This window comes from Saimiri boliviensis, chromosome 1, assembly GCF_048565385.1.
Source record: "Saimiri boliviensis isolate mSaiBol1 chromosome 1, mSaiBol1.pri, whole genome shotgun sequence".
Classification (NCBI taxonomy): Eukaryota; Metazoa; Chordata; class Mammalia; order Primates; family Cebidae; genus Saimiri; species Saimiri boliviensis.
The window spans coordinates 228316099-228343967 of record NC_133449.1 but is presented as its reverse complement, the minus strand read 5'-3'; the positions used below and the strand labels follow the sequence as shown (position 1 = coordinate 228343967).

The 27869-nt window shown below is 42.2% G+C and overlaps 2 protein-coding genes across 5 annotated transcripts in view; both read left to right on the top strand.

Annotated features, from left to right (window-relative positions):
* The window catches only part of MSH3 (mutS homolog 3), a 265070-nt gene extending 259482 nt beyond the window's left edge, over positions 1-5588 (top strand). For all 4 annotated transcript variants that reach the window (XM_074384262.1, XM_074384265.1, XM_074384261.1 and 1 more), the window contains one exon: positions 462-5588. In XM_074384262.1, coding sequence (XP_074240363.1) covers positions 462-573 — 112 coding nt within the window. In that variant the 3' untranslated portion in view covers positions 574-5588. The remainder of the gene's footprint in view (positions 1-461) is intronic.
* RASGRF2 (Ras protein specific guanine nucleotide releasing factor 2) overlaps positions 582-27869 on the top strand; it is a 374367-nt gene continuing 347079 nt past the window's right edge. The window contains exons 1-4 of the mRNA XM_074384260.1: positions 582-667; positions 16556-16631; positions 20246-20319; positions 21228-21283. Coding sequence (XP_074240361.1) covers positions 20286-20319; positions 21228-21283 — 90 coding nt within the window. The 5' untranslated portion in view covers positions 582-667; positions 16556-16631; positions 20246-20285. The remainder of the gene's footprint in view (positions 668-16555; positions 16632-20245; positions 20320-21227; positions 21284-27869) is intronic.

The following is a 27869-nucleotide window of genomic DNA, read 5'->3' as shown; positions in this document are numbered from 1 at the left end:
ACCTAGCTAGTTGATGGTGGAGCAGTAATTGGAATTCAGATACTCTAGCTGCAGACCCTAAAATACTCAACTGGATTGCTATTCTGCAAAAAAAAAAAAAAAAAAAAAAAAAAAAGTAAGTCTATGGTATGCTGATATTTTACTCTGTAATTAGCTTTATTGTCTTTTGTTGGTGTTACTTTTCATCCTGGGAACATGTCACAGGAGTTTTTTGTCTTCAGGTGCAAATAAGCACACACCACCAGCCTCTAGCAGAGTTTGAAGGGGAAGGAGGTCAGCTTCTCCCCTCTGGGTTGGTGGGGGTAGAGATTTTAGGAGAAGGCACAGAGGCAGTAGTGGCAATTGATAACCTGGGTCCCTTGATTATAGTAGCAGCTCTGAAGGGTGACAACACAGCTTCCTAACTATAGAGTCTGCCTGGTATTCATTTATTAAATAAGTAGTATTTTCTTTTTCCCCAGGAAGAGACTAAAGTATTTTGCAAAGTTATGGACAATGAGTAATGCACAAGACCTGCAGAAGTGGACAGAGGAGTTGGAAATGGAAGAAACACAGACTTCTCTTCCTCATTAAAATGAAGACTACATTTGTGAACAAAAAAATGGAGAATTAAAAATACCAACTGTGCAAAATAACTCTCCAGTAACAGCCTATCTTTGTGTGACATGTGAGCATAAAATTATGACCATGGTATATTCCTATTGGAAACAGAGGCTTTTCTCAAGACAGTCTTTTTCAGGTTCCTGTCTTCCTATCTTTTCTAAGTATAAACACTCTTGAATAGACTTCCACTTTTAATTAGAAAATTTCATGGACAGAAAGTCCAGTTATGCCTTAAGTGGTAGAATATAATTCACAAGCTTTTGGAGGGTGATGTAAAAATTTACTTCATACTTTTATTTGTTTCAGTTCAGATAATTGGCAACTGGGTGAATCTGGCAGGAATCTATCTTTCCATTTGAACTAAAATAGTTTTATTATGCAACCAGTTTATCCACCAAGAACATAAGACTTTTTGACAAGAAATAAAAAGAATTGGCTGGGCATGGTGGCTCACGCCTGCAATCCCAGGACTTTGGGAGGCCAAGGCAGGCAAATCACCTGAGGTCAGGAGTTCAAGACCATCCTGGCCAACATGGCAAAACCCCATTTCTACTAAGAATACAAAGTACTAAAAATACTACTGAAAATACAAAAAAAAATTAGCTGGGCTTGGTGGCACATTCCTGTAGTGCCAGCTACTTGGGAGGCTGAGGCAGGGGAATCGCTTGAACCTAGGAGGCGGAGGTTGCAGTGAGCCGGGATCACGTCACTGCAGTCCAGCCAGGGCAACAGAGCAAGACTCCACCTCAAAAAAAAAAAGAAAGAAAAGAAAAGAAGTAGAATTATCGAGCTTTTAAAAACTAGAGCACAGCCGGGCGCGGTGGCTCAAGCCTGTAATCCCAGCACTTTGGGAGGCCGAGGCGGGTGGATCGTAAGGTTAAGAGATCGAGACCATCCTGGTCAACATGGTGAAACCCCGTCTCTACTAAAAATACAAAAAATTAGCTGGGCATTGTGGGGCGTGCCTGTAATCCCAGCTACTCAGGAGGCTGAGGCAGGAGAATTGCCTGAACCCAGGAGGCGGAGGTTGCGGTGAGCCGAGATCGCGCCATTGCACTCCAGCCTGGGTAACAAGAGCGAAACTCCATCTCAAAAAAAAAAAAAGAAAGAAAACTAGAGCACAGAAGGAATAAGGTCATGAAATTTAAAAGGTTAGATATTGCCACAGATTAAGCAGTTTAAAGATTGTTGGATGAAATTATTTGTCATTCATTCAAGTAATAAATATTTAATGAATACTTGCTATAGATTATGGTATGTCCTATTGAATTTTGATGTTTTCAAGTATTTGGAAATTGTCATTTTTTTAGGTGTAATTATGAAACTAAGGTTGCTGCTTTGGCTAGTGCAGTACACAAGAGTGAACTTATTCATTTGGGACCTTTCTATTCATCAACATATCAGATGTATGATCCTCCCAGTAATGAGCCTTATAGCTTAGTTGATTCATAACAGTGCTCCCTTCCTGCAAATTTAGGGTAACACGTGCTCAACTGTGTCCCTGGGTTTTTTACAGCACTTACAATCTGGCTTCCCATATCCATGTGTTCTTTTTGTTTCTAAATATATGATCTTGCACAAAAGCTCTCCATCCTATTTTCCTCTCTTTTATTATTTCTGCTCAGTTAAATGTCTTCCCCACATATGATGAACATTTCTAATTCCTTCTTCCGGATTATTACCTTCAGTGATCCCAGCAATGACCCCAGACAGAGGACTCAATACAGTATCCCCAAGTTGTTGCTTCGCCTTTGAGTCAGTCACTCTTTAGCTATCTGACTCCCAACCTTCTTGGAATTAGAGTATGATTTAGTTTGATTGATTCTACCACCCCTCCAGAAATACTAACATATAGTCAAGTTCTCAAAACTGTTAAAATAGAGTTAGTTGGAATGTACTCTTTAAATTTTAAAAAACAAAATTATTTAATACTGTATATAACTAAATGTTTGATATTCTTTCTAACAAGATTTCAAAGATAGTGCCATAACCTCACTGGCAGGCCAAGGAGAAAAGGAGATGACTCCAGGAATGTCATGCCCATGCCAGAGGGAGCTTCAGGGACCAGCAAACACTGGTAATGTCCAGGTGGACATCTGGAGCCACCTCTCCCTGTTGCTTGGTCCAGGCCAGTATCAACACTGAAGCAGGTAGGGGTTCCAGGAGCATGGTGTCCTGGCAGTGTCCTGCCAGACACAGCACAGAGTGTCTGGCAGCTGACAGCATGGAACTTTACAGGGTAGATTCTCCAGCATGAGCAGGATGCTAGCCAGGCGGCCAGCTTGCAGGAGGGCAGGCCTCCTCCAAGCTGAGGAGGAGGCCGGCACTGCTGAACTGCATTTCTAAGTGAGGCTCATCCCCAGCCAGGTTACTGAGATATTGAAGGAAACGTTGAGGCCAAATCCCAGTCATAAAGACTGCCCGAATGCCATGGGGAGGTAGGCAGAAAGTTGCAATCAGTTGGGTTTGTGTTTCAGGTAATCAACATAGGGCTGCAATTCTAAGATTACATATAACCATCCCAGTGAGAATAGGGCTGCTGGTGCATGGCGAGGGCCCTCCAGATTCCCTCTGGTACTGCATAGGCACGAACCTGTAAGCTAAACGTCTTCCGTTCTTCAGATGAAGGCTGGGAGAGACTGGGCTGACTGGTGGCCAGATGTCAAGGAAAGTAACTTTTTAATGTGATGTCTTCCTTTAAGTGACTTGTCTGTTTTTACCCATCAAATTACAAATTAAAAGATAATGATTCTGCAGTAACAAATACCAATTCCTCGAAAGCCTTCTAAAGTCAGTCCAGCTTGTTTGTTTGTTTGTTTGTGACACAGTCTTCCTCTGTTGCCCAGGCTAGAGTGCAGTGGCACAATTTCGACTCACTGCAGCCTTCACCTCCCAGGTTCAAGTGATTCTCCTGCCTCAGCCTCCTGAGTAGCTGGGATTATAGGTGCCCACCACCGTGCCCAGATAAGTTTTGTATTTTTAGTAGAGGCAGGGTTTCACCATCTAGGCCAGGCTGGAGTCCGACCAGTTTAATCATTCCAACCTTAGGGGAAAAAAAGCCAAGTACATTTTAACAGGTTTCAACTTTGACCTTTCTTTTGCTTCATCTCTTCTCAGTGCTGTCTATCCTATGTAGTTTTAAAAATATTCTTATATAATATAATTAGTATAACAATATTTGAAAATCCATGGGACTATAATTTATAATTTAAAAAGAGAAAAAAGGAAGGAAAAATGAACTTTTAAAATTAAATTTTATAAGCTAAAAATAAATTTAAAGGCTGGGCACAGTGGCTCATGCCTGTAATGCTAGCACTTTGGGAGGCTGAGGCAGGCAGATTGCCTGAGCTCAGGAATTTGAGACCAGCCTGGGCAACACAGTGAAACCCCATCTCTACTAAGATATGCAAAATTAGCCAGGCATGATGGCATGCATCTGTAGTCCCTTGGGAGGCTGAGGCAGGAGAATTGCTTCAACCCTGGAAATGGAGGTTGCTGTGAGCCGAGAACAACACCACTGCACTCCAGCCTGGGTGACAGAGGAAGACTCCCGTCTCCAAAAAAAAAAAATTTTAAGGAAAAGAAATGTAAAAACCTAAGCATTTGAGTTACTCAGTTTATCTCAATGTTTCTCGGTGCTGAATATGAAAATCAAACGATTCCCAATTGAATCATAGTCTTTTGGACTGAAATCCAAGCTTAGTATCCTTTTTTCAGTTTTATTATTGACATAATTTACATACTAAACAATTTACTCATTTAGAGTGAATAATTCAGTGGGTTTTCGTATATTCAGAAGGATGTACAACTGTCACTATAATCAATTTTAGAACGTTCTTATCATCCTAACAAAGAAAACCTGTACCCATTAGCTGTCATTCTCCATTCCTCCCCAACCAAGATCCTCAGCCCTGGACAACCCCTAATCTACATTCTGTCTCTATAGATTTGCCTATTTTGGACATTTCATATGAACGGAACCATAGAATATGTGGTCTTTTGTGTCTGGTTCCTTTCACTTAGATGCAAGATTCATCTGTGTATCAGAACTTCATTCTCTTTAACTGGTAAGAAGTATTGCATTTTATGTATGCATTACATTTTAATTTATCCATTCATTCATTGATGCACATTTGGATGGTTTCTAGCTATTATGAATAATTCTGTGAACATTTGTATGCAGGTTTTTGTGTGACAAGGCATAATATTTTTTAAAAAGCTCACCTAGTAATTCTGATGTGTAGTCACGTTTGTGAACCATTAGCCTCAAAGATGACAAATGACTAAATAATATTTTTAATTGGGTTGACAGTCATTTGGTCCATTTGGCCTCTGCTTCATCTGTCACTTAGGGCAGAGTGTGGCGTACTGTAGGCCCTAATTAATATTTGTTAAAGTGGAAAAAAAAAACCCCAAACTCCTTCAGCTTAGAAACCCAATGAAAAGATGTTACTTTTCATAATGAAGGCTCCATTTCACTAGGGATTCAAGATCCATACAGAAGTGTGCTACATCTTTAGAAAAAAATAAAAACTTTTACAGACAGTTTGTCCAACCTTGTGCCTGTTGTCATCATGGTGATGGTAATGGGGCTGGTGAAACACTGCCCACTGCATGAATTCCAGAGTAGAAACTAGATTTAATCCAAAATATTCTACAAATTAATGTTGACCTTTACTGAGTTCTGAGATCAATATTAATTACTGCTGTGCTGTGTAATTATTAAAGGGCTATTTGATGTTTCACACCAAGGATATAGGTGGAGAGAGAAAAGAACTTGTGTTAATACCATCTGTGATTTCTAACTTTGTAATTAAGGCCAATTCCTCTGTGGAACATTGTAGTTATTATATATCATGATTATTCAGTTTATTAATATCCAGGGAAGTACCACAGTTTGAGAGCCATTCATTCTGGTTTACTTGGGAAGTCTATTCTATACCTGTTTTGATGGCATATTTATTAAAAGCCTCTTTAATTCAAAAGTGTCCTGTTTTGAATAATAACTTATACAGTTACCTCAATTATAGGTGCTAGTTTATGAGCACAGTTACTGACTTGCTACATTTTGAATGTCATCTAAAAAAATTCATTTTTTTCTTACCTATTGGATGAACCAGCCCCCAAAGACCTGCCAATTGTTTTTGCCTGTTCTTGGTAAGTGTTTTGTATTGTGGCATTTAGAAGCTACAGCTCTGCTAATTGGTGCGTTAGAGCTTTGCTACCTAATCTGTTGTTGAGACTAAATCCCTGAAGATAACATGTCATCTGCCTCTTCTCCATGAAATCATGGTGAGGAATGTGCACCTACATGACTTTGTGAGATATACAGCAAGACTGTCTTCTTGCAGAAATAATTATTCCTCAGGAGGAATCGCCTGTAGTTCTTTTGTCCGTTGCTCAGATCCTCTCTTCATTGCCATTGGCTATCTTTTTTTATTTTTTTTGACAAAACCGTACTTTATTTTCACATCAGAAAAGAAATGTTATCTGCTATTTTCACCTCCTTTTCAGCTTCAAGCCCCTTTTTCTTAATCCTACTTACAGGAAGCTGCCTTTTGGAGGTGGGACTGTCTTGCCCTGTCAGAGGCACCTAAGGAGTTTCTTAAATGCTGATTTCTAGGCCCCACCTTAAAGCTACTGACTTTGAATCTCTGAAGTTGGGACACAGAAATACCAGTCAGTGTTAATTTCTATCTCTCTTCATCACGTTCTCTCACTTTTTCCTTCCCCATGTGGCCAGTGATCTGGCCTCCAAAGAAATTTGTTAAAAATCATACTCCTTGGTTCATGACTACTCTTTACGATTCTATCAATTTACTGCATCTGGTGTGGGGTCTAGGGAACTTCGTTATTATTTTTCAAATAGACTATTTCTTAGAGAAGTTTTAGATTAAATGCAAAATTGAGTGGGAAGCACATACTCTCTGCCCAAACACACCACCTCCCCTCACTATTGACATCCTGCACCATGGTGGTGCGTTTGTTACAGTCAATAAACCTGCATTGTCACAACATTATCACCCATTGTTCATAATTTACATTGGGGCTCACTCTTAATGTGTACAGTCCATGGGTTTGGACAAATTTCTAATGACATGTAACCATCATTATAGTATCATACAGAATAGTTTCAGTGCCCTAAAAATCCTCTGTGCTCTGTCTATTCATCCCACTCACCCCAAACCACTGGCAACCACTGATCCTTTCACTGTCTCCATAGTTTTGCCTTTTCCAGAATGTCATATAGTTGGAATCACACAGTAGGCAGTCTTTTCAGACTGGCTTATTATTCACTTCATAACATGCACTCAGGGTTACTCCACGTCTTTTCATAGCTTGATAGCTCATTTCTTCTTAGCACTGAATAATATTCCATCATCTGGATATATCCCAGTCTATCCATTCACCCACTGAAGTACATCTTGGTTGCCTCCAAGTTTGACAATTATGAATAAAGCATCTGTAAACATCTGTGTGCAGCTTTTTATGTGGACATACATTTTCAGCTTATTTGGATAACTACCAAGGAGTGCGATTGCTGGTAAATGTACTGTTTCCTAAGAAACCACTATGCTGTCTTCCAACGTGACACTACCATTTCACATTCCCATCAGCAATGAATCAGAGTTCCTGTGGCTCCACATTCTTGTTAGCATTTTGTGGTATCAGTGTTATGGATTTTGGCCATTCTAATAGTATGTCATGATATTCCATTATTTTAACTTTCATTTCCCTGATAACGTGATGTGGAACATCTTTTCATATGCATATTGGTCATCTATCTTATTCAGTGAGGTGTCAAGATATTTGGCTCATTTTTTAATCTGTTTATTCATTTTCTTATTGTTGAATTTCAAGTGTTCTTTGCATATTTTGGATAACAGTCCTTTATCAGCTATGTTTTTTTGTCATCCATGGCTTGTCTTCTCATTGTCTTGACAGTGCCTTTCATGGAGCAGAAGTTTTTTATTTTAATGAGGTCCCGCTTTCACTTTTTTCTTTCATCATGCCTTTGGAGTTATACCTAAAAAATCATTGCGATGGCCAAGGTCTTCTCGGTTTTCTCTTCCATCCGCAAGGGATTTTATAGTTTGCATTTTACAGTGGTCTATTTGAATAAGTTTTTGTGAAGGGTGTAAGGTCAATAGGTTCTTTTTTAATAGGCTTTATTTTTTAGAGCAATTTTAGGTTCACAGCAAAATTGAATGGAAATGTGAAGAGGACACTTGAGTTTTAAACTGAGTATTCTAAGTGATTCCTATACAGATAAAGAATCAAGTTTTAAAAAGCACATATTGCCTTCAAATCATTATTCTAAGTGATTCCTATACAGTTAAAGAATCAAGTTTTAAAAGCCATATTGCCTTCAAATCATTATTCATCAGAAGAGGCCACTTCCTCAAATAACAGTGAGTCTTTAATTTCTCTAAGCTCTTTAGATTACTTAACAGAATACCAGGCAAAAGCAAACATTTAAGTTGCATTTTTGTGTTAAGAGATTTAAAGAAGTACCTATGAAGAGCGTGCATGATACTTCAGACTGTTGATAAACTCTACAAGAGTAGTATTTTAGATTTTAAATAATATTTTAATCATTTTATAGCATTATCAGGAAAGGAGGTAACGAAAATATTCCCAAGGACCAACTCTGCTTCAAGACGTTAAGCATTACGGTTTCTATCAGTCAGTAGCTTTGGTATTAGCACACAAGCTAGGATTCTAAACTGTTACTTCACTGTGGGCACAAAAACATGATAGATTTCGTTGTTGGCCAGGTATAGTGGCTCACATCTTGAAACTGCTAGGAGGCTGAGGCAGGAGGATTGCTTTAAGTTCGAAACCAGCCTGGGAACATAGCAAGACCCTATCTTTATTTTTTTAAAAAAGAGAAAAGAGTTGTTAACGAACCCGGGAATCAACTCATACTTTGTAAGCAACAGGCATGTAAGGCCCTGTGTAAATGAATGCTGATCAGCAGTGGGTGAACTTGTACTACAATATTAAATCATCCAACAATCAAACCTATATTAGAAGACTTGGAGTAAGATTTGAATTTTTTTTTTTTTTTTTTTTTTTTTTTTGAGACGGAGTTTCGCTCTTGTTACCCAGGCTGGAGTGCAATGGCGCGATCTCGGCTCACCGCAACCTCCGCCTCCTGGGTTCAGGCAATTCTCCTGCCTCAGCCTCCTGAGTAGCTGGGATTACAGGCACGCGCCACCATGCCCAGCTAATTTTTTTGTATTTTTAGTAGAGACGGGGTTTCACCATGTTGACCAGGATGGTCTCGATCTCTCGACCTCGTGATCCACCCGCCTCGGCCTCCCAAAGTGCTGGGATTACAGGCTTGAGCCACCGCGCCCGGCCCTGAATTTTTTTTTTAAGTCCTTCAGTTAATGTTCTCTTGCAGTTAGAATATGTAGTTTCTTATTTGTGGGAAGAAATAAGTTGAATAAGTTGAAATAGTATCTTTTCTATTTTTGTAATTTTTAGGTTCAGGGGTACATGTGCAGGTTTGTTGTATAGGTGGTAAACTCTTGTCATAGGGGTTTGTTGTACAGATTATTTCATCACCCAGGTACTAAGCCTAATACTTAATAGTTATGTTTTCTGTTGCTCTCCTCCTCCCAACTTCCGCTCTCAAGGAGGCTCTGGTGTCAGTTGTTCCCCTCTGTGTCCACGAGTTCTCATCATTTAGCTCCCACTTAATAAGCAAGAACATGCAGTATTTGGTTTTCTGTTCCTGCCTTAGTTTGCTAAGAATAATGCTCCCCAGCTCCATCCATATATTCCTGCAAAGGACATGATCTCGTTCTTTCTATGGCTGTATAGTATTCCATGGTGTATATGTACCACATTGTCTTTATCTAGTCTGTCATTGATGGGCTTTTAGGTTCATTAGTAGCTTTTTGAATGGTAACTTTTCTGCAGAAGTACCAGAGACTTCAAACTATCTGATTTAAAGGTAAAAAAGACATTTGTTAGTGGCAGGTGAGTGCAGGTCATCAATTGCAAGACACCTAATTATATTCAGTCAGTTTGAGATCAGCCCTAAACCAGAAGAAAATGTTATGTAAATGCTCAACCATAGCTAAGACATTGTTAAACTAAAATGATTCCTTCAGAGTGGCAATTTATCATAAATCTGTGTCTAAATGAATAACTGCAAACTTAGTAAATAGTAATAAATTCTCTTAAGTTGCAAGAACAGAAAAACACTGGAGAATACATTGAAAAGGAAAATAGAAACAGTGGCCTAACCTGGGCTTATGGAAGAAGAGAAATTGGAATCGTTTTCAGAATACAGTGTGGTTTGATTTCTGTTATTTTGTCACTCTATCCACAGCAAGCTTCCTTTCTCACTACTTCTGTTTCTCCATGCTTGGCAGCTGTTCCATCATTACAGAGAATCAGTTTCTCTCTGTCTTCATTTTTGCTGCATCTGCCATTACCGACTTTCTGCTCTGTTTTCTGGCCTTGGGTTTTCCTCTGTCTTAACTGCCTTCTTTCCAGGTGTCTCTGTTCCTACCCCCTCTACCAGTTTACCACTTTCTTACTTCCTTTGTCCTTCAACTGTTTAGGAAGGCAGACCTGATTGGTTATGTTAATGATGCGGGGTGTAGCTCCTGTTACACAGTTTTTGTCTGGGGCACTCACATGGACAGCAGCTAGCGTGGAGAGTAGCAACCACTGGCACGGAATTCCCTGCCTATGGCCTTGTGAATTAATGATTCGAAGGTCCTAGCAGCCCAATGTGTCCTCCTCTTTCTGTACTTGCTGTTTCTCCCTTCTCTCTTACTGAACAATTTATAACTTCCTGTGTGCTGTCCTTTGCACCTGCCTGTACCCATTACCCTCTCACATGCTACCTCCTACTTCTCTACCTTTTCTTATTGTCCCAAACCTGATGTTAGTTTTTCTGAAATGCCTTTCCCCTTGTTCCCAAATGACTCTGAACTTGCTGAACAACTTACAGCTTTGGGATAGAAAGGATTAACTTGGATTCAGTGGGTTGTTTTAGAGGTAGGGGGTGTGTGTGTGTGTGTGTGTGTGTGTGTGTGTGTGTGTGTATGTGTGTTTTAATCCCTGAGTTTAATTTTACTAAGAGGATCCAAAGGGGAACCAGAAGGGCCATCATTTTGGGATAGAAAGGATTGTGTGTGTGTGTGTGTGTGTGTGTGTGTGTGTGTGTGTGTATTTTAGACAGGCCATCATTTTTTATGACATCTATTATTCACTGTAGTTGGAGGAAAGAAAAATTGTTCACCTTAGCTCATGATTTCCACCCAAAATGAGGACATGCAGAGAGAGCACTAACCAGTCTTTCTTTAGACTCCAAAGATACTCATCTAACTGTGACTCATCCGATCATTGGTTGAAATATGAGTGATACAACATATGGTGTACATTCAACTGAGTCTCTATGGCTCAATACAAACAGTACTTCTAGTGCTGGCCCTGCCACTTAGTATCTTTAAAAGAGTCTTAAAGCTTTAAACAGCTTAAAACCTTGAAGTGATTGGGGTTGTTTTGAACAAGTTTGTAGTTACAGACAACAAAGCACACCTGCCAGTTTATGAAGACAGGACTTTATTATAGAGTCTATTTAATATTCAGGGTTTCTGAAAGCGATAAAGGATCAAGCCTAGGTATTTTATAATGAGAAGCGGTATGGTCAGGATCACTGTCCCACTATACTGTGCCAGTAAAAAGTTCATTGCTGCCACCTCTCCTTTGCTGCTCACAAAGATAATGACTAGATACCAGATGCTCTACTGCAACTGTTGCAGAAAATCCAGACTGGAAGATGATAGATGCCTGAGCAGCCATGTGGCCTTCCCGTTACAAAATTCCATTCTGCTTCCACGTTCTCTCATAGATCTGTCTATTTGGTGAAAGGCAGGCCCATACGGAACCTTAGTCTCAAGGGAATGGGAAAAATGCAGACTTGGGTCTTCCAGCTCTTGTCCACAGGAAGGAATGCAACAAATGAGTTGGAGTGGCTATTGATTGAGCCACTCTGTTTTTTCTGTCATAGAAGTTAGGTTGTTTCTCCTTTTGTTACTGAGTTTTGTTTCATTGTGGTCAGAAAATACCATCTGTACCCTTTCGACTGTCTTAAAAATTCTCCTATGAGTGCTTGAATAAAAGGTGCTTTTCCTGTACTCAGGATGTAAAGTTTTATGCAAGTATATGTAAAATTTTATACCATTAGATCAGAGGTGGAAAACTATAGCCTATTGACCAAATCTGGCCCACTGCCCGTTTTAGTAAAAAACGTTTAGTTTGATGACAGCCATGACCATTTGTTTATATGGTGTCTGTGGCTGCGTTTACAGTTGAGTAGTGTAACAGAGACTATATGGTCTGCTAAGCCTATAATACTTATTATTTGGTTGACCCTTATATCAGATCCCATGTAAATTAATTATATTAATCACATTTTCTATGTCCTATTTTATAATTATTATTATTTTTTTTTTTTTTGAGATGAAGTCTCATTGTCGCCCAGACTGACTGCAGTGGTGTAATCAGGCTCATTGCAGCCTTGACTGCCAGGCTCAAGCAGTCCTCTTACCTCAGCCCCCGGAGTAGGAGTAGCTGGGACTACAGGCACATGCCACCATGAGCAGCTAAGTTTTGATGTTCTGTAGAGATGGGTGTCTCACTGTGTTACCCAGGCTGGTCTCAAACTCCTGGATAGAAATGATCCTCCCACCTCAGCCTCCCAAAGTGCTGGAGCCACCACGCCCAGACCCTGTTTTATGATGATTTTAATCATATGAATTATACTTTGCAGATTATCTGTATAATTTCCCCTCAAATTTGTTCAATTTTTCTAGAACTAAAACATATTAAACCTGATAGTTGCTTATTTATGAAGTTTTTGTTTTATGTACTTTGACGCTTTGTTATTTGCCACATAAAATGCGAGTTATATATCTTCATTATAGATTACACTCTTTATCATTCTACTGTAACCCACATTGTTTTATTTAATGCCTCTTGCATTGCATTCAACTTTGCCTAATATTAACATGATGAGACCTACTTTATTTGAGTTTGCATTTACCCAGTATATCTGCACCAATACTCCTTTTCTTTTTTTAAGTCCTAGTGACTTCAGTATGTCTCTTAAAGACAGTAGATAGTTGTTAGAATCTCTGACCCCCTTTTTTTTTTAATAGGTGAACTTATCCTTTATAAATTAACTGACACAACTGATATATTTAATCTTAATTTTGGGATCCTATTATTTTTCTTTCTTTTTCTTTTTTCATTTCTTTTCTTTCTTTCTTTTTTTTTTTTTTTTGAGACGGAGTCTTGCTCTGTCTCCCAGGCCGGTATACAGTAACGCAGTCTCAGCTCACTGCAACCTCCACCTCCCAGACTCAAGCGATTCTCAGCCTCAGCCTTCCAAGTATCTGGGGTTACAGGTATGTGCCACCATGCCTGACTAATTTTTTGTGTTTTTAGTAGAGAAGGGATTTCACCATTTTGGCCAGGCTGGTCCCAAACTTCTGACCTCAAGTGATCCACCTGCCTCGGCTTCCCAAAGTGCTGGGATTACAGGTGTGAGCCACCAAACCCGGCCCCTATTATTTTTCTTGTTACATATCTTTGTGAAAGTTTTTATTCTTTCTGTTTTTCTACATGGCCCCTTTTTGTTTGTCCATCATCCCATTAGTTCTGTTGGGATTGTGTTTATAACTGAAAACAATCATATGTTAAATTTTTATTTTTTTTTATTTTTTTATTTTTATTTTTTTATTTTTTGAGACGGAGTTTCACTCTTGTTGCCCAGGCTGGAGTGCAATGGCGCGATCTCGGCTCACCGCAACCTCCACCTCCCGGGTTCAGTCAATTCTCCTGCCTCAGCCTCCTAAGTAGCTGGGATTACAGGCACACACCACTATGCCCAGCTAATTTTTTGTATTTTTGGTAGAGACGGGGTTTCACCATGTTGACCAGGATGGTCTCGATCTCTTGACCTCGTGATCCACCCGCCTCGGCCTCCCAAAGTGCTGGGATTACAGGCGTGAGCCACTGCGCCCAGCCAAATTTTTATTCTTTAATGTAATACTACAGACCAGGTGCAGTGGCTCATGCCTGTAATTCCAGAGCTTTGTGTTTTTGTTGTTGTTTTTTGAGACGGAGTCTTGCTGTGTTGCCTAGGCTGGATACAGTGGCACAATCTCGGCTCATGGCAACCTCCACCTCTTAGGCTCAAGGTTGAGCCTCTGAGGCTTACTGCCTCAACCTCCCGAGTAGCTGGACTACAGGCATACACTACCACACCTGGCTAGTTTTTGTATTTTTAGTAGAAATGGGGTTTCACCATATTGGCCAGGCTGGTCTTGAACTCCTGACCTCAAGTGATCTGCCCACCTCAGCCTTCCAAAGTGCTGGGATTATGGGTATGAGCTATGGAGCCCAGCCTAATTCAAAGCTTTGGGAGGCCCAGGCAGGCAGATACCTAGAGCCCAGGAGTTCAAGACCAGCCTGGAAAACATGGTGAAAACTTGCCTCTACTAAAAATACCAAAAAAATTAGCTGGGTATGGTGGTGCATGCCTGTAGTCCCAGCTACAGGGGAGGCTGAGGGGCAAGGATCACTTGAGCCCAGGAGGTCAAGTCTGCAGTGAGCCATGATCACACCACTGCACTCCAGCCTGGACAACAGAGTAAGACACCCCCATCACCACCCCGCCCCCAAAAATATGCATATATACGTGTGTGTGTGTGTGTGTGTGTGTGTGTGTGTGTGTATAAAACTACAGAAAAATATGTTGTGCCTATTTCTTACACTGCTTTCCTCCTATTTCTTTTGGCCCCCTTTTTTCTTGATGTATTCTGGATTTTTTTCTAAGTTCATTATGATTGAATTATTCTCTCTCTTTTTAACATTCGCTTTTCTTCAAAAATTTATGACAGTTATAGTATATTTGGAATCTTTACTTACACATATTTTTGTGTCTTATGTTTAACTGGAAATGATGGTTATTTCTAGCTTTCCCAGATCAAAACTTCCCTGCAAGTTCTTTATTGTGATGCATCAACTTAACTAGATTATATCTTCAGTATTTTTTAGAAAGGATTCGTGGTTGCTGTATTTCCTGAATTCCCACATATATTTCTTTTGTTTGTATGTGTGAATGGAAGCTTGACTTTTTAGGGTCTCATTGTTTCATTCAAGCCTTGGGAACTTTGCATCATTGCTTTTTGGAATCTATTATTGCTAAGGAGAAATTAAGGTCAGTCTGATTTATTTTTCTTGGGCATCACATTTCCTTATGGTACATAAATATTCTTTATCCTTGAAGTTCAACACTATAACCAGAATTTTTTACTAGTGACTATATTTTATTAATTTTTCCTAAAACATAGTGAGCCCTTTCATTCTCCTTAGTTTAGCTTTCCTTTTTTTTTTTTTTTTTTTTTTTTTTTGAGACAGAGTTTCACTCTTGTTACCCAGGCTGGAGTGCGATGGCGCGATCTCGGCTCACCGCAACCTCCACCTCCTGGGTTCAGGCAATTCTCCTGCCTCAGCCTCCTGAGTAGCTGGGATTACAGGCACGTGCCACCATGCCCAGCTAATTTTTTGTATTTTTAGTAGAGACAGGATTTCACCATGTTGACCAGGATGGTCTCGATCGCTTGACCTCGTGATCCACCCCGTGATCCACCCGCCTAAGCCTCCCAAAGTGCTGGGATTACAGGCTTGAGTCACCGCGCCCGGCAGCTTTCCTTTTTTTTTTTTTTTTTTTTTTTTGAGACGGAGTTTCGCTCTTGTTACCCAGGCTGCTGGAGTGCAATGGCGCGATCTCGGATCACCGCAACCTCCGCCTCCTGGGTTCAGGGAATTCTCCTGCCTCAGCCTCCTGAGTAGCTGGAATTACAGGCACGCGCCACCATGCCCAGCTAATTTTTTGTATTTTTAGTAGAGACGGGGTTTCACCATGTTGACCAGGATGGTCTCAATCTCTTGACCTCGTGATCCACCCGCCTCGGCCTCCCAAAGTGCTGGGATTACAGGATTGAGCCACCGCGCCCGGCCCAGCTTTCCTTTTATACAGAAAAATTTTATACAGAAAAACCACCAGGTACCGTGGCTCATGCCTATAATAACAGCACTTTAGGAGGCTAAGGTGGTAGATTCCTTGCACACAAGGAGTTCAAGACCAGCCTGGACAACATTGCAAAACTCTGTTTCTACAAAGAAATACAAAAAGTTAGCTGGGTTCGATGGTGTGTGCCTGTACTCCCAGCTACTGCAGAGACTGAGCTGGGAGAATCACCTGAGCCCAGGAGGTTGAGGCTGCAGTGAGCCATGGTCATGCCGCTGCACTCCAGCCTGGGGTACAGAGCGAGACACTGTCTCAAAAAAGAAAGGAAAAACTTGTTACCACATGTTTACTCTATTGAACTCTATATGGGACGTTTTTAGTAATAACTTTCATTTTCTGTATCCCCAGTTATTCTTACCCTCTGTTGCTCTCCCTTTCTCTTTCCATTTGTTTTCTTCAGATCCTAAGAGAACATAGGTCATGTTTTTTCAATAAAACTTTAAGTTTTCAGGAGGAATCTTCAAATGTATTTTCTTCTTTTTTTCCCAAGATAGGGTCTCGCTCTTCCCCTGGTTGGAGTACAGTGATGCAATCATGGCTTGACCTCCTGGGCTCAGGCAGTCCTCCCCCGTCAGTTTCCCAAGTAGCTGAGACTATAGGCATGCACCACCACACCCAGCTAGCTTTTGTATTTTTTGTAGAGTTGGTGTTTCATCATGTTGCCCAGGCTAGTCTCAAACTCCTGGGCTTAAACAGTCCTCCTGCCTCAGCCTCCCAAAGTGCAGGGATTATAGGTGTGAGCCATTATGCCTGGCTTCACGTGTATATTCTGCATTTATCTTTTTAATGTTATAGCCCTTAATTATAAAAATTATTTTTGCATAGGTTGGATACCATCATTTTCCTTATCTTTGAGTGGGGACAGTTCTACATAGACTGATATTTGTCCAGTATAGTAAAAGTAAGTATTAATGCACCTGCCTTTTCCTTATGTTTTTACCTTGTAATCTGTGTGGTTATTCAGTTACTTTCAATAGAGATAGGCAGGGAGCAGCAGAGAGCAGTGATGTTGAGCAGCAAATCCCACTTTAGGTGTCCTAAAGCCAGCCCACTTTAGGTATGCTATCTCTAAGCATGCGATCACCATATCTGTTTCATTTTTCATCACTAGTGTATGTCTAGTCCGGTGTAAGGGGGGTGGGGTGAACAATCTCAGGTTTCTCATGCTCACCCACCTTTAAATTGGAGGACAGTGTGAGATTCTGTGGCTCCCCGGCCATTTATTTAAAAGGTCCAGTCTTACTTATTTCTGTTAGGTCATCTTTGCTCTACAGCAAATTGGTTCCCTCTGCCCCTCATCTCTTGACCTCTCTCCCCAGTTAGGAAACTACACAGGGGGAAATAAAAATGGCATGAACAAAGGACATAACCATACATACTCTGTGTGTGTGTGTGTGTGTGTGTGTATCCCTGTATATCAAGTGCAAAAAGAAGCAAAATCAGCTTACCCTATTAGAAAACCTCCTTTGATGAAGGACAGGTAGCCTTCTATGGTGATGATAATATCCTTTATCTTGAGATTATGCCAGATACAAAGTCTTAACTGTAAGTTGTCCTGGTTCTTGGTGCATTGAACAAAGAAATGAACAAAACACAAAGCAACAAAAGAACGAAGCAATGAAAGCACAGATTTACTGAAGTGAAAGTACACTCTACAGAGTGGGAGCAAGCTTGAGCAAGTGGCTCAGGAGCCCCAACTGCAGTGTTCTTTAGGGTTTTTATTAACTAAAAGAATTTGGTGGGCCGGGCGCGTTGGCTCACGCCTGTAATCCCAACACTTTGGGAGGCAGAGGCGGGTGGATCACGACGTCAAGAGATCGAGACCATCCTGGTCAACATGGTGAAACCCCGTCTCTACTAAAAATACAAAAAAAAAAATTAGCTGGGCATGGTGGTGCATGCCTATAATCCCAGCTACTCAGGAGGCTGAGGCAGGAGAATTGCCTGAACCCAGGAGGCGGAGGTTGCAGTGAGCTGAGATTACGCCATTGCACTCCAGCCTGGGTAACAAGAGCGAAACTCCGTCTCAAAAAAAAAAAAAAAATTTGGTAACACCCCCAAGTACCCTTTAGAGGCCTCTGATGGGTTATCCCCTATGCAAATGGAGGATTAGACTGTGACAAATTAGAGGCTGAAGGGGAGGCTTGTCCTATCAACAATCAGAGGCATTTTCCACTTGTGGGAGGGGAGATGAGATTATGTAGAGGGAGAGGCTTCTGGCCCTTTGTCTCTTGGCCATGGAGAGGACGTTTTCCTTTTGGTCCAGTTCCAAGAAGTCAGCCACACATTGACCTTAGGCTCCCTGTTTCCATACCCTATTCTCCTGCTTCATTTCCTCCTTCAATCTTTATGAGAGGCAGAGGGATCAATGGTCTTTCTTACGTAACTGCTTCATGCTGATTGGGGTACAGTTCCTACCTATTGGGGATCATAAAACTCTCACCCTGTTCTGTCTAGTGGAGACAGGATGACTTCTTGATGGCCGGGGCTGGCATTGTCACCTGGAACTGGCAGGAAGTCCTGCTACATGATCATTTGAAGCTTAATGGTCTTGGTCTCTAGGGAAGAAGAAATAAATCTGGTTAAAAGATTTAGCAAATATTGTCCAAAAATCAATGCAAGTATAATGATTAATAATGGGCCGGCTAGGGGAAGGAGCCATGAAACCCAACTTAGTGCCCTTGACCAGGAGCCCCATGACTTGGCAGCTGTTGTCATATTTCAGAGGCCTCGTCAGCTAATTTTCAGATGGCATCCCTTACTAATCCTGATTTAGTTGACATAAAAACAGCATTCTTCCTCTAGGAAAAGCCATAAGCCACCTTTTTCAGCAATTAGGGGATCCAGTCCCCTTCTATTTTATAAAGCATCCACTGTCAAGGAGTCTATCTGATTTTGAATGGTGACAATGCTTTGGGCAGTGTTTTCCAGGCTGTCAAAAATCCTTGGACAGCGTTGGTAATAGGAAAGGGAAGTTGCAAGCCTGGTAACTCCCGTTCCTACTCCTGCAGTTATTCCTAAACTCATACTAAAAGGGTCATGCATTAAATGGTTCATTTGTGCCTGGCAGTTGCAGTTAAAGGTATAATGAGAGACTGGTTATTGGGAGCTATATTGATGTGAGGGGCTAAATAAAAAAGTGTACAGGTTCAAGTCCAGTTGACTGGTAAGCATAAGTAGGAACTAGTCCCCACACAGGAAAAAGAATTCCTGTTTTTCAAGACAAAAATTGTTCTGTACGGTGAACATATGGGTTAGCTTGTTTTCACTTTCCCATGTGGTTAAGGTCCTTACTAAAGTGGCCCCGGTTAAAGGCTGGAAGGAGCCTTAGGAAGTATCCTGAGTTGCTCCAGTGGTTTTGTTCTTCTCCCAGTGTAGGTGGGTATGCTTAGTATCCACAAACAACCACCCAGAGGTGTTTTCCTAATGGGGAACTAAAAGGCAGCTAGATGTCTCAGGATTAGTATAGTCTTCCCAAGGGAAAATGTGAACATAGCTAGTGGGCCTACCCTGACAGTACTTATGCTATGAATCCTTGAATGTACCCTTAACTAGGGATGGTTTCCCTGAAAACTCTACAGGTTTCCTAAATGATGCAGTCTGGGTAACTGCATAGCTTACATGATCATGTGAAGAGTTAATATCTAGGGTGTAGCTGCATTGATGAGTTTTCAAGGTACCCAAGGCCTAACCAAAATTTTGGCTTCTTTTAACACAAAGAGGCGCATGGAATCTTAGTTTTGTATGCATTGATACTGGGCCCCAAATGGGTTTTTAAGGGGATGTGACCCCAGAAAGGTCACTTTGATAAGACTGGAGAAGGTGTACTGTTCATCCTGTCATTGTAACCTTTGTCAATTTTATAACTTTGAAGTCATGTAAGTCATCCAGGCTCATTAATTTGAAGGAATTTCCTCCTCCCTTATAGTTTGGGTGATAAATCATTTTTTCAGGGGCCCAAAATCGGACTGGGATTGGGATGGCAGCATATTTGGTTGATGATGGAGATAAACAAAGCCAACAGTCCTTTGCCAAAGCTGGACTGGTGGTATTTAACAGGCTACGTGTTAAATTTTTTTTTTTTTTTTTTTTGAGACGGAGTTTCGCTCTTGTTACCCAGGCTGGAGTGCAATGGCGCGATCTCGGCTCACCGCAACCTCCGCCTCCTGGGCTCAGGCAATTCTCCTGCCTCAGCCTCCTAAGTAGCTGGGATTACAGGCACACGCCACCACGCCCAGCTAGTTTTTTTGTATTTTTAGTAGAGACGGGGTTTCACTATGTTGACCAGGATGGTCTCGATCTCTCGACCTCGTGATCCACCCACCTCGGCCTCCCAAGCTACGTGTTAAATTAAAGGTCTTAATACCCAGAATTCACTAATTGCCAAAGGGGTAAGGTGAAGCCCTGCTGAAAAATTAAGCTAGTTCCCTGTGTACAGGGTCCGGTATAGGCAGGCCATGCCAAATCATTATGGGAGCCAACAGTACTTACGTGTTATTTTGTCCTTTTGAATAGGAACTTCAGGTCTTCCACAGGTTCACATGGATAGTGGCTGATGGGAGCTTCAGGTTCCAGGTCCAGGGCTTCAGGTATGGTAGACTTGATCCTGGAAAGATGTATCCAACTATCTAATCCTAGTACTTTGACTGCAGAAGGCATGGCCAACACCACTATAAAAGGTCCCTTCCCTTTAAGTTCTAGCTGTTGAGTGGGGGACCCCTCTTTCTATGTTTTAACAAGTACCTTATCTCCTGGCCTGAACTTGGGTTGCTGGTTAGTTCCTGATGCAGGGAGCCTTTGAATTCCAAACTTTTGTAATACCTGCTGAAATTTTCCCCGGTTAACTAGTTAATGTATTAAGCCAGCCATTTTCTGGGTTAGTAATTAGATCATTAGTTTAAAATGGCCTCCTGTATAGCATTTCATATGACCTCATACTTAGTTTTGCTCTCTGGCAGTTACGGATTCCTAAGAGGGCTATGGGCAGTAAGCCGACCCAAGTTTCTGATGTTTCCTGGCATAGCTTAGCTAACGCCCATTTCAGAGTTTGCTTAGCCCTTCTTTCCTGAGGTTTGAGGCCTCCGTGCTGAATGTAAATAGTATTTGATTCTGAGAGCATTAGCAACCCCTTGAGTTATTTGGGAGACAAAAATGGGCTGTTTTCACTTTGGAGGCTTTGGGGTTACTCAAACCAGGGGATTATTTCCTTAAGAGGAAGCTTTATAACTTCATTAGCCTTCTCTGTTCTGGTAAAGTAAGCTTCAATGCAGCCAGGTGGGTTAGCACTAATGATAGAGACAGGAGACAGTCAAATGCCACCCAGGTCGTTGTGTACAGGAGGCTTGCCTAAACATGCCCACGTTGAAAAATTCTGTTTCTTACTGCATGCACAGTAAGGGAAATAAATCAGCATAGAGTAGCTCGGATTAAGGGCCCACATGCAAGCTGAAAGAATGAGGTAGAGCCAACAGGAATTCACGCCTTGCATCTTCTGCAGGGAAGGAGGCTGGCCTCTTCAGCTACTGTGTGGTGGCCTGGTTTTCAGTCTGTGAGGTAAGAGCCTGTTGGCAGGACCTCCTCCTTCTTTGCTGAGACCTTTCTTTTCACCTAATGAATCTGCCTTCCTCACCCTTCAATGTGTCCGTGTGCTTAATTTTTCCTGGATGTGAGACTAGAACCTGGATTTTAGCTGAACTAAGGAGCAGAAAATCCTGTATCACTAGCAAGAATTTGTATCCTCTGCAGGGTGGCATATGGGTAAAGTCCAATTGCCAGTCTTCCCCTGAGTGAGTTTGCCTTCTCTGTACTGGTTCCATTAGAGGAGGCATTTTGTTTCCTGGGTTGTTGAATGCACACAGTGAGCAGGCTTGACAGACCTGCTTAATCAACAAAGCTGCGTTAGGCCCAATAAGGAGCCTGTTTATCATGGCCAGAGTAGCATCTCCCTTCATATGGAAAGATTCATCCAAGGTGTTTAGGCCCGGTGGTGTGGCTCACGCCTGTAATCCTGACACTTTGGGAGGCCTAGATGGATGTATCACTTGAGGCCAGGCATTCAAGACCAGCCTGGCCAACATGGCGAAACCCCATCTCTACTAGAAATTTTAAAAAATTAGCTGGGCATGTGGTGCGTGCGTATAATTCAAACTACTCTGGAGGCAGAGGCAGGAGAATCACTTGAACCCAGAAGGCAGATTGCAGTGAGCTGAGATCACGTCACTGCACTCCAGCCTGGGTGACAAAGCAAGACCCTGTCTCAAAAAAAAAAAAAAAAAAAAAAAAAAAAGAGTTATGCAGGATTTTTATAACTTTTCATTGGGCTGTTTGAGGGAGATACACTTTTGATCCTGTATGCTACCAGGATCCTTGTTTTTGTCTCTTTTATTCCTTTATTAACTACTCTTCCTGTGACATATATTCAGGTTCTATTTGGGGAATCATAAAAATGGAAGCAGTGCTAAGACTTTTTGGGATTGCACCCTGTGGGCTGCTGCCTTGGCTTCCTTATCAGCCTTTTTGTTCCCACATGCTATAGGGGTAAGTTCTTTTGATGCCCTTTACAATGGATCATGGATATGACTTTTGGCAAGTGTATTGCTTCCAATAGTTGAAGAATTTCGAACCCATGCTCTAGAGGGGAATATTTACTAGTTACTAGTCCTCTTTCTTTCCAAATTGCAGCATGCGTATGAACCACAAGAAATGCATATTTAGAATCCATATGGATGTTAATCTTTTCCCCTTTTCCCAATATCAGGACTTGGGTAAGAGCAATTATATCAGCTTTTTGTGCTGATGTGCCTGGGTGCAGTGTCAGTAATGGTATTGTAATTTACTACCGCATATCCAGCCTGGTGGTCGCCACCCCTACCCCACCCCGCTTTTGAGACAAAGCTACTGCCTTCTGTGAAGCATTCATTGTCTGAATCTGGGAGGGGCCGATCTTTTAAATCATGTTAGATGACATATGTGTGTGCCATGACCTGCTTGCAGGAATGATTAATTATTGGGACTGTGGGCAGCAATGAAGCTGGAATTCAGGGTGCTACAGGTTTTAAGGGTAACCTCTGGATTGGCTAGGAGCATAGCCTGGTACTTGGTTAAGCCTTCTCCCATCATCCAGATACGTCCTTTTGTTTCCAGGACTGACTTTACTTGATGTGGGCTTAACACTTCCAGTGGGTGAGCCAGGGTGATTTTAGTGGCTTCCTCCACTGAAATAGCAGTGACTACTATTGCCCACAGACAGCTTGACCACCCCAAGGCCACTCCATTCAATTTCTTTGAAAAGCAGGCAGTTGGTCTTAATTTCTGTGTTAGCACTCCCACAGCTATACCCCAAATATCGGACCTCTTGGAGGGTCTTTCTCTTCGGACACTTTGTATTCCCTGTCTGCCAGTAAATTCAGCGTTCTTATAGTATTTTTGTTAGGTGCCTCCCAGGTTGGACTACACACAAAAAGGTCATCTACATACTGGAGTATACTCCTGTTTCCCAATTGCAGATCCCTCAGATCCCTTTCTAAGGCTCAGGAAAAAAAAAAAATGGGGGCTATCCCAAAAGCCCTGAGGAAGTACTATCCAGGTGTATTGTCATTCTTCTCTGCCATTAACATCTTCCCATTCAAAATAAAAAGGTGTTGAGATGGCCGGGCGCGGTGGCTCAAGCCTGTAATCCCAGCACTTTGGGAGGCCGAGGCGGGTGGATCACGAGGTCAAGAGATCGAGACCATCCTGGTCAATATGGTGAAACCCCGTCTCTACTAAAAATACAAAAAATTAGCTGGGCGTGGTGGCACATGCCTGTAATCCGAGCTACTCAGGAGGCTGAGGCAGGAGAATTGCCTGAACCCAGGAGGCGGAGGTTGCGGTGAGCCAAGATCGCGCCATTGCACTCCAGCCTGGGTAACAAGAGCGAAACTCCGTCTCAGAAAAAAAAAAAAAAAAAAAAAAAAAAAAAAAAAAAAAAAAAGGTGTTGAGATTCCAGGGCCAGAGGAATGAAAAATAAATCATGTTTTAAGTCTAGGACTGAGAACTATTCTTTGTTCCCCAGCCCTTGAGTTAAGAGTATATGGATCTGCCACTAATGGGTGGACAGTGATCATGGCTTAATTGCCCTGAGATCCTGTAACCTACTGTATTTTATTGAAGGCTTTAAAACAAGTAAAATGGGGGTATTGTAGGGAGAATTTCAGGGTTTTAGAGTCCATAGGCAAGCACTTCCTTAACTACATATGCTAAGGCCCTTTGTTGCCTCTGGCTTACTTGGGTATTATTTTTGGTAGGGAAAATGAGTGGAGCCTTTAAGCGGTATTTTGACTGGCACTGCCATTCTAGCTCTTCCAGGCCTCCCTGTATACAGTGCTAGTGGTTGACCTGTTGGTTGACATGGCCTGGAACATTGTCTGCATCACTTATCATGAGCAGTCTTGATGGGTAGCACTTAAATTGCAGCAGTGCCCCTATTTTAATCATAGTATCTCTTCTCAAGGGGACTGGGGAGCTTGATCTATTAGAAACTCCTGTGGGAAAACATGTTTTTCAAATTGGCAGGTTAAAAGAGGGGTAAAATGCCTGACTTTGTTTTTCCCTTCCATTCCTGTAATAGTCATGGTACTAGTGGAGGGTTTTCCTGAAAAAGCGGTAAGGGCAGAGTAGCTTGCCCCTGTATTGAAAAGGAACTGAAGGGCCGGGCGCGGTGGCTCAAGCCTGTAATCCCAGCACTTTGGGAGGCCGAGGCGGGCGGATCACAAGATCAAGAGATCAAGACCATCCTGGTCAACATGGTGAAAACCCCGTCTCTACTAAAAATACAAAAAATTAGCTGGGCATGGTGGCGTGTGCCCGTAATCCCAGCTACTCAGGAGGCTGAGGCAGGAGAATTGCCTGAACCCGGGAGGCGGAGGTTGCAGTGAGCTGAGATCGCGCCATTGCACTCCAGCCTGGGTAACAAGAGCGAAACTCCGTCTCAAAAAAAAAAAAAAAAAAAGAAAAGGAACTGAATTTGTTTGCCCATCACATCACAGTTACCCAGGGCTCCTCAGTGGTAATGATGATGTTCCTGGATGGGGGCAGTGAGGAAGTCCCAGGCCCCTTCAGTCTTCATCTAGCTCCTTCTTTTGCACTGCTAGAGTCTTGACTGGCTGAGCCCCTTGGTGGGAGCCAGGGCAGTCAGTTCTCCAGTGCCAGGGGTCATAACTGGTGCCTTGACACTGACGGAAGGGGATTAATGCAGTCCTTTGCCTAATGTCCATTTTTCTTGCACTTGAAGCAAGAGCCTTGCTGGCATCATCCTTATGGCTCTTTGGGTTTCCCTTGGATGCTCTTTGGGCACTTAGGGCATTGCCAGTGATGGCTATCATAATTTTGGTTTGCCATTTTTTCTCTGCTCTGTTCTTTTTTCCCCTCCTCCAGGTCATGATTGTTATATACCATGAAGACAATGTCAAGATCAGGCGTCCCCAAACTACAGCCCGCGGGCCGCATGCGGCCCCCTGATGTCATTTATCCGGCTCCTCCGCCACACTTCAGGAAGGGGCACCTCTTTCATTGGTGGTCAGTGAGAGGAGCACAGTATGTGGCGGCCCTCCAACGGTCTGAGGGACAGTGAACTGGCCCCCTGTGTAAAAAGTCTGGGGACGCCTGGTCAACATGCTGATTTGGGTTAGTTTGTGGTCCCATGTGCAGTTTTTGGAGTTTGCAGGTGCACCCAATGTCCAGAGTAGACTGGCTGATAAAATGTTGTGCCATTAGCACTATAACCTTGGGAGAGGTTGGGTCTAAATTTGTATATTTTCTGAAAGCCTCTTCTAACCTGCCATAAAACATAGATTGTGTGACTTCCCTCATCTTAAAATTTATGGTCTTGGTTATCCCTTTTTTCATCCCTCCAAGGAGTGCCTCAAGAAAATTTGTTTGCCTGTTTATTCCCACAGGGTATTATAATACTATTTAGAGTCAGTGGTGAGCACTGCGTCTGGGCCCAGATGATTGCCCTGGGGGTTTCAGGCAAACATACTGACTGCCTCTCAGTGGGCAGCTTCAAAAATCCTTTCCCTTTCCACAGCGGTGTAGCAGCATGCTAAAATGAATTGGATACCTCTCTATGATGAATTGAAGGCCAGAGCCAAGGTTTGGAACCCATCTACAAACTTGTCAGGGTCATCAGAGTACCTTCCCAGTTTTCTTTTCATTGTTGAGTATCAGTTATGGAAAATGAGACTTGCACTCAAACTGGCCCTTCTGCTCCTGCTACTTCTGTAAGAGGCAGTAGTGCCAGAGGAGCTGCTGAGTAGGGTGTTCCACTTCGGTTATGTTGGGGGCTTCATATAATTTTTTCCTTCTCTGGCTGGCCTTGCATGGTTGGAGCATTTGGCAAGGGGTTATATAGGGATAGCTGTGGTTCCCCCTGAGAGACAAGTGGCCCTTGTGAGAGAGGATCATCCACAATCCCCGGTTCAATGTTGGGGCTCTCCATTTGAGGGCAAGTCTTGGGAGACTTACAGATGGAAGTATTCTGATACAAAGCCATAAAAGCTTGAATGTATGGTATTTCTGACCATTTGCCCTGTCTTTTGCAAAATAAGTCTAATTGCAGAATAATGTCATAGTTAAGGTGCCCATTGACCGACCATTATTACTTATTATTATTTATTAAAAAATAAAAAGTTGCCAGGCGCGGTGGCTCAAGCCTGTAATCCCAGCACTTTGGGAGGCCGAAACGAGTGGATCACGAGGTCAAGAGATCGAGACCATCCTGGTCAACATAGTGAAACCCCGTCTCTACTAAAAATACAAAAAAATTAGCTGGGCATGGTGGCGCGTGCCTGTAATCCCAGCTACTCAGGAGGCTGAGGCAGGAGAATTGCCTGAACCCAGGAGGCGGAGGTTGCAGTGAGCCGAGATCATGCCATTGCACTCCAACCTGGGTAACAAGAGTGAAACTCTGTCTCAAATAAATAAATAAATAAATAAATAAAAATAAAAAGTTAGTCTATATTCCTGCTGGTGAATTATTTAAATAAGTATCCAATTCACATAGTTTCTGAAGGATATAAGATGTGTTCAGGAGAAGCCTTTAAGCATTCTTCTTTGTCCTCTGCTGTCTCTTTGTAGCTGCAACTTGCCTGTGGGAACAGCACACACAGTTACTTCTTTGTGTGAAACATGTAAATAATGCATGTTTAGTCATACGCATTTTTGGTTTGTTTTTGTTTTGTTCAAGCTCTGAAATATATTTGTGAAAGTTTTAATTTTATGAATCAAAAATGAAGTAGGGGCCGGGTGCGGTGGCTCAAGCCTGTAATCCCAGCACTTTGGGAGGCCAAGGCGGGTGGATCACGAGGTCAAGAGATCGAGACCAACCTGGTCAACATGGTGAAACCCCGTCTCTACTAAAAATACAAAAAAGTAGCTGGGCATGGTGGTGCGTGCCTGTAATCCCAGCTACTCAGGAGGCTGAAGCAGGAGAATTGCCTGGACCCAGGAGGCAGAGGTTGCAGTGAGCCGAGATTGCGCCATTGCACTCCAGCCTGGGTAACAGGAGCGAAACTCCGTCTCAAAAAAAAAAAATGAAGTAGGGGTATAGCAGTTTCTGATGACTAGGAACAAAGAAGAAAAGTCAATGATGAGGAAATCTTAGCTCTGTCTTAGAAGTTCACAGCCTGTATGGGTCAGAATGGATTTGTCTGTGCTCTGTTGTATTGGTAATGATTGCAACAATTATCTAATACCACTTATAATTTACTATCAATAGTAGTAGGGAATGATAAAGTATATTATTACTTTCATGCTTATTTCCCAACAAATTTGTTTCTCTGATTGAGGAATAACATCAAGTAGCTTAAAAAATAAAATGAGCTGGGCGTGGTGGCTCCCACCTATCATCGCACCACTTTGGAAAGCTGAAGCAAGAGGATCACTTGAGCCCAGGACACTTGAGCCCATCCTGGACAACATAGTGAGACTCTGTCTCTACAAAAAAATTAATTAGCCAGTTATGGGGGGTGCGCTTGTAGATCCAGTGACTGAGGTGGAAGGATCACTTGAGCCCAGGAGGTCAAGGCTGCAGTGATCCTCGATCACACTACTGCACTCCAGCCTGGATCACAGAGCAAGACCCTGTCTCAAAAAAAAATT